This window comes from Leptidea sinapis, chromosome 24, assembly GCF_905404315.1.
Source record: "Leptidea sinapis chromosome 24, ilLepSina1.1, whole genome shotgun sequence".
In the NCBI taxonomy this organism is placed as follows: domain Eukaryota; kingdom Metazoa; phylum Arthropoda; class Insecta; order Lepidoptera; family Pieridae; genus Leptidea; species Leptidea sinapis.
Window position 1 is genome coordinate 10550796 of NC_066288.1, and position 7285 is coordinate 10558080.

At 31.2% G+C, this 7285-nt stretch overlaps 1 protein-coding gene across 1 annotated transcript; it reads left to right on the plus strand.

Moving 5' to 3' along the window:
* Window positions 1-2062: 2062 nt before the first annotated feature.
* LOC126971754 (mediator of RNA polymerase II transcription subunit 22) lies at window positions 2063-5471 on the plus strand. Its single transcript, XM_050818145.1, has 3 exons — window positions 2063-2391; window positions 4679-4780; window positions 5215-5471. The coding sequence occupies exons 1-3, from the start codon at window positions 2295-2297 to the stop codon at window positions 5430-5432; spliced, it is 417 nt and encodes a 138-aa protein (XP_050674102.1). The 5' UTR covers window positions 2063-2294; the 3' UTR covers window positions 5433-5471.
* The last annotated feature ends 1814 nt before the right edge of the window (window positions 5472-7285 follow it).

A 7285-nucleotide genomic window follows, 5' to 3' on the forward strand; every position in this document is an offset into this window, starting at 1 on the left:
AATTGTTCCACTGTAGTATATAAGTCATTAGTCCGTAGCCATTTTGAGTATGCCTTCTTTTGTTATGGTGGAGTAATTACATTAGTGAATAAATTAGAAAAAATACAAAATAAATGCTTAAAGATCATAACAGGCGCTTTTAGGTCTACTCCTATTATATCATTACAAGTAGAATGTAATATTCCCCCACTAGCTCTTAGATTCAAATATCTACAAACAAAATTCTTTCTCAAATTAACTTCTATTAATAATCATCCACTCCTATTAAAGATACAGGACTATATTAACCGAACTGACAATAATTCCTACTATCAAGTAGAAGGCATCTCTGATTTGTTACATTTTTCTTGTGATCATAATCTATTTTCTAGTATTCTTTGGCCATGTTATTTAAATTCTTATAATTCAAAATATACACCTATTAAAATAATTATTAATGAATCATTAAAATATAAGGAATATGTATATAGTATGCTGTCAGACTGGCAAAATTATAACCAACTTTATACTGATGGATCTAAAAGTAATACTGCTGTCTCTATGGCAGTTTATGACATACAACTGCGGAGTGGGTTTGGTCATAGGTTAAATACCTTGGCTAGTATATACACAGCAGAATGTGCTGCCATATATGCTGCTCTAGAATATATTGGAGAACAGTCATATAATAATTGGATCTTTATAACAGATAGCACGAGTGTTTTAAAAGCTTTACAATATCCTAAATGTAATGTTACAACTAATTTCATCATTTACAATATTAGAGACAAATATCAATGCTTATCCTTAACAAAAGATATTGTTTCATTCTGGACTCCTTCACACATAGGCGTGGTAGGAAATGAACAAGCTGATTATCTTGCTAAATCTATTGTGAATAGTAATCAGATACATACTGCTTTGAACATTCCCATACCACACACAGATGCACTGCCTCATTTAAAAGGTACATTCTTGCAAGACTTTCAGAATTATTGGCAACAAGTTGTTCAAACAAAGGGCAAATGTTTAGCCGACATTAAAAACGAAATCTCTCCTCCCTGGTTTGTTAAAAAGAAAAAATACTTACACAGAAAATTTTACACCACAATTTGTCGGTTACTCCTGGGACATTCTCGTAGTGGTGCTCATTTATTTAGGATAGGTGTTTTAGATTCTCCAACTTGTCAATTCTGAAATTTATCCATCCAAACTCTTGATCACATTTTCTTTGACTGTCCCCAATATAATCTTCAAAAATTTACATTGATAGACTACCTCTTGGATATTTATAAGAATGCTGAAGACATCCCGGGCTCACTTCAGCAGTTATTGAAAACTTATGACTGCTTCGTGCCGCTTTACAAATTTATAGTTTCAACGGTAGGCGAAACTTGAAAATACGGCTTGGCTTTTGACACAATCCCTTACACAGACTTCGAGAAATAGATATAGAAAACATATTCGTCCATAAATTATTATTGGACTTGTGTTTATAATGTAAATTTTAATGTATAAATGTAAATATTATATTTGTAGTTATACCTTAAATTAGTTTCATATTATCTTATAATTATATTCAACTAATATTCATCATTATTACTTATAATTCATGTATAATATATTTCTTATAACGTATATGAGATTTATATTTTAGTATTATATCATAAAAGTTTATTATTAAACCCCGGGCTAAGCTTGATCTTCATTGGAACAAGAATATTATCAATAAAAGACTTGGCTTCGGCCTTTCATGCGAACCTATATGAATATGAAGAAAATGAAACATGAAAAACACGAAATACTACTTTTATGTGAAATTGTACTATTTATGTTTGAAGATGAAGATGATATAAAGCATATATATTATTATTATTATTATCTCTAAATATTATTATACTCTTTGATATAAAGACTTAGCTTGACTTAGCTTGACAAAAATGAAGACTTGGCTGTATGGGCTTTTGAGCCCTTTGCCTGTCCAGATGGACGAACAGAACCAAAAAAAAACTCTGGTACAAGAACATATTTACTCTAGGGAGCTCTAGAACATATTTGCTCTGTAAACTAAAAACATCGAACGAGAGTTTTAGCTCCAAAATAATAATTATAATTTATATTATAAACCTTTTAAATTAAAATTTTGGATTGCAAATAATATTTTTACTCTAACGAATTCCTAATTATTAGCTTGTAGCTACCTATGTTGTATTAATGGTTATAAACAAGAAATCCGCGGGGCTTTGAGTTGTATTATAAAAAGTGAAATAGAATCGTGACCAAAAATATTCAGTTAAATATACAAAGAATATAAAATGCATAGGAATTTGCCGCAAAATAAAGAAGCTTTATTAAAATCGTATACTACAAGGTTAAAAGAAGATGTTAAAAGTATGTTGGAAAACTTCGAGGGTACGTGATGTCTACAGTGTAGCAAATTTCAATTATTATATTAACATCAACAGTAGCAATTGTAGAATTTGTAGTATTAGTGCAGGTAAAAATTTCCTCCAGTAGTAGTTACTAATTCCATCAACAGACCAGTGATGTGGTGGAACAGATTAAACTTTAGTCAAGTTTTGTTAGTCCAACATCCTTAAAGACAAATTATTTGTTTTCTCATTATAGTAAAATATATGTAAGAAGTCACAATTCTCGTAATATATTAATTCAGTGTTAGAGCTTAGTTATGAGCCAGAAGTTTCATTCAGTTTATGTTTAACAGCCATATTGGTTTCTTACTAAAAGTGTAACACTTTCATGTATAAACCAAATCTTGTTGTTCACATCTCATATTATGATAAAACCTGCAACTAGGCGGTTAATGTATGTTGCCCATTGTTACAAAACAAATACTGGCTGCTATTAAAGTAGCCAATGTCATCAACAATAAATATCTTTGGAGTCAAAGACAGAAAAAATATTGGTATGAAATTTGTGTGTTTTGTTCTGGAAACCTGTGCAATAGTAGAATTAAACCAGATTAAAATACCTCAGTCAGATTTCCAATATTTAGGAGTTTATTTAGACAGACATCTATTCTGGAAAAAATGTAATACCACAAAAAAATCTTTTAGCCAAAAACTAAGGGAGATATACTGGCTTATTGGCTGTAAGTCTAAACTCACTCTAGATAATAAATTGTTGTGCAAGTTTAAACTCAAATATAATTACAGGGTGCCCCTGTAATTATATTCAAAGTAGTAGAGTATGTTTGGTACAACTCTAATAGTCACATACATCACATCTACAAAATTGATATGGTAATTGATGAAGTTAAAGACACACTACTGTCATAAACATCCCAACTCCTTGGCAAGAACTTTAATTGAGAAATAAAACAAACATTTAAAAGATGATCCCGTAAGATCTTCTTTGGAATAAATATGATGACCTAACATATTATGGATGTATCATTGGGTAGTACACCATGCACTACTTACCTCTAAGCACATAACTCCAGCTAAAAACTAGACAGTTTGCAGGATAAGAAAGAGTAAAAAATATGAAATTCACATTAACATTCTATTCTGAAGCGACATTTGTGGAATGGTTACCAAAATTTTGCCAATATCATTGAGTTAATTTTATTACATTCCCAATTGGAATGAGAATCGAGTCTTATCAGTCACACTGTGATAAGTATTCTTACTTTACGTAAACTTGAATTTCAAGAACCATGGTTTAAGAATTCATTTATGTTGGAGTTCACTAATAAATAAACTCCTCAAAGTTTTGGATATTTTCCAACTGTTGGACCATTATACATAATGGATTTTATGAGAAAATTAGCTGACCCAGCAAACATTGTATTGCCATATAAAGAAATAATAAAATCAATAATTAAAATTTTTGGGGTATAAAAATAAATGACGACCGATTCTCAGACCTACCAAACATATCGTACATAAAATTTATCATACTGCAATAATTATTTTATTCAATTGCCATCTTGCAACCCTATTGCAATATGTTGATGGAACAGAATAATATTAAAATCAATGAAAAATAAAAAAAATGTCAAAAAAACTAAAAAACATTTTTTGCCGTGGGTCACTGTGGTCATATTTTAGGGGTATGAAAAATAGATGTTGGCCGATTCTCAGACCTTACCGATATGCACACAAAATTTCATCCAAATCAGTTAAGCTGTTTTGGTGGAGTTTGGTAAGAACCACGAGAATTTTATATATAAAACTAGCTGACCCAGCAAACTTTGTATTGCAATATTAAAGAAATAAATAAAAAATAAATAATTAAAATTTTTCAGGAATAAAAAATAGATGACGACAGATGCTCAGATCTATCAAATATATCGTACATAAAATTTATCGTACTACAATAATTATTATATTCGATTGCCATCGTGCAACATATAAATCAAGCAGTAAAAAAATGGTTGTATATTGTAAAAGTGCGAAAATTTAACATATATTTAAATAAAAAATATATTTTGGGGTGGTCTCCTGTATCATTTAGAGTTATGAAAATCAGATGTTGGTCGATTCTCAGACCCACCCGTTATGCACACAAATTTCATACAAATCGGTTCATCCGTTTCGGAGGAGTTTGGGAACAAACACTGGGAAACTAGAATTTTATATATTAGATGTGTATATATATAATATCAGGCCATAACATTGCAGTGAAAAACGCCATAAACTATTTTTCATTATTTTAAATTTTAATTCTATTTCAGAAATAATCAAGCTGGCTAAAGGAGATAATGAATCACAATTGAACCGTATGACTCAAATTGAACAAGACACTTTTGAAATGCAAGTTCGTGCAGCAAATATAGGTATAATGAATTTGTTGCTTTATATTAAAAATGTGTATCATACAAATTCCTTTAGTATATAATATCTGTACAATGTTAATTGGTAACCAAAATTTACGAAGGATGAGCGACTCGAATCCGCATCTCTCTGGTTCCGTCCGAGCGCTCTTACCCAGAGAGCCACACTTGAGTGATGCATGGTTTGTAAATCTTGTTATGTCTTGTTCAACTCTCAGGTTGTGGCTGTGAACAAGACATACCAAGATTTATGATCCATGCGTCACTCTAATGGTTGGCTCAGATGGTAAGAGCGCTCACCGGAACCTGAGAGGGGCGGGTCCCGCATCGTTCATAGATTTTTGTTTCAAATTTAAGTTGTATAATTAATCCCAGAAGTGAGAGATATCAGAAAATAACAAATTGTTTATATATTATATGTTTGTTTTTTTTTTCAGTCAGGGCAGGAGAATCTCTAATGAAATTAGTATCGGACATTAAGCAATACTTAATTTTAAATGACTTTCCATCAGTAAATGAAGCAATAACTCAGAACTCTAAATTATTTAGAACAAAGCAACAAGAATGTGATCAAAAACTAATGTCACTACGGGATGACATTGCAGCAGACTTGTATGATTTAGAAGATGAATATTTTACAAGTATATATAAGTAGATATTTTATTTATATTTAAGTTTAATGTTTAATAGGAAACCATGTTTATTTCACTCAGGGTGTCATGCTAAAAGTGTTTGGAGGCCCTTATAAGTTTTCACGCATGGGTGATTTTTGCTAAAAAAATCAGTTGAATCTAAAGTATAGTCCCTATCCCTATTTTGCGTGAAGATCTCCTAAGTCTTTGTGGGCCCTTTCAAGTTGGTTAATTTTACACACAAATTTTGATTATCTTCGCAGCTGTATTTACCAGATGTTTTCCATTGGGGATCGAAACGAAATATTTAGGAAATACGAAATAAAAAATGACAAAGTACAAGGTCCGGACTGTATGGTGGATTCGTCATTAGTTTCTATATTTGAGGCCTTCGAAAACATTCGTAACTCAGCAGAATGAGGACGTTTTCGCATACCTTTGCAAAAACTGGTCAAGAACATTGTAAATACCACTGTTTAAGTACTATACTAAAATCTTACACCATATAGGTGTTATATCTCGAATTGCCGAGATAAGAAGCAAACATTTCCTTAAGTTTCGTAGTCAAATCTTCAAAAGGCCGATTCCTTTTTTAATTCAGGTTCAAAGCAATATAATATCAAAGTCTCGTCAGCGGTGACAATATTATACTTACTTATAATATAGAGAAAGTACATGATGGGGGGAATATATAGATAATTATTATTTTAAGGCACCACTCTATATTCAGTAGTTTCTGATAATCATGCGGTATCCATCGAGTGCAAAGCTTCCGTACCCTCAGGCATGCACTATTGCACTTTGCTCATACCTAAAACATATGGTGTATGGTGTCAATACTAGTTTTGGTAACAGCAGTCGCTTTTCACGGAAATAGTATTAAAGACACAGCAAAAACCATGAAAATGCAAATAAATCAATTGCACTATATAATAAAAAGTAAAATATGAACTACTTACTCCCGGAGCGTTCAATTTTCAAATACCATAATAAAAATCAATAATTGTATTACAAATGGCCAGTCCAGAAACATTCATTAAGGCCCAGGGTGTACTGATTGATTTCTTTTAAAACCATTATTTAATTATGATATAAATTCTGAATAAAATAATTCAAAATAATTATAACATTTTAACTTAATTCATTATAAGCCTACCTACCTACCTTCCCTATTAAACATTTCATAGTATAGTTCGTTATATTAAATACTAGCTGACCCGACGTTCTGTTTTTGCTGAATGGTCCCGGCTACATTATCTATTTCGATATTAAATTTGTATTTTGTAGTGTCCAACTCGTTTTTCCTTTTATTATAAAGAAATTATGATATATCTGCATTTCTCTTAAAATTTATATTTATTCCAAAACAAGCCTAGGTACACCTTAACAAATTAACCGATCATTTTAAAGCATGTTTCGTTCGTAAGTTTTACAAACAAGTAAGTACGTAAGTTTTGGCAAATAACGTTTGCCAGGTCAGCAGTTGTAGGTAATTAATGACGGCAAAGTTGCGGCGTTCCCTGTCTTTGATAAAAGATAAATCAGGCATAACTGCATAAGGTATAAGGCATACATATTTCTGATTTGTAGTTTGGGTTGTTATCAGAAATTAGTGATTACTCTAAGTACTTTTTGAAATAAAATAATTCAGGGTTACGAATCGAAATAAAAACTGTTCTGTCTTTTGCAAGTTGAATCAAACTCCACTCAGTGTAGAAAATTTCATTAAAATAGACTCAGTAGTTTCGGAAATTTATCCCGAACATGCGTAGCGCGTGTTATTGCGTATGCGTATGTTATTCTATTTATTTATGATATTTTTGTCTGTCTGTATTATACTTTTATAACTCAAGAACAGCTACCAAGAGGATTACGG

What these genes read in the sequence shown, in the direction of transcription:
- LOC126971754 (XM_050818145.1), top strand. Translation starts at nt 2,295, where the DNA reads ATGCATAGGAATTTGCCGCAAAATAAAGAAGCTTTATTAAAATCGTAT. An exon ending in TATGTTGGAAAACTTCGAGG is followed by an intron (nt 2,392 to 4,678) that starts GTACGTGATGTC and finishes ATTCTATTTCAG; the next exon opens with AAATAATCAAGCTGGCTAAA. An exon ending in AGTTCGTGCAGCAAATATAG is followed by an intron (nt 4,781 to 5,214) that starts GTATAATGAATT and finishes TTTTTTTTTCAG; the next exon opens with TCAGGGCAGGAGAATCTCTA.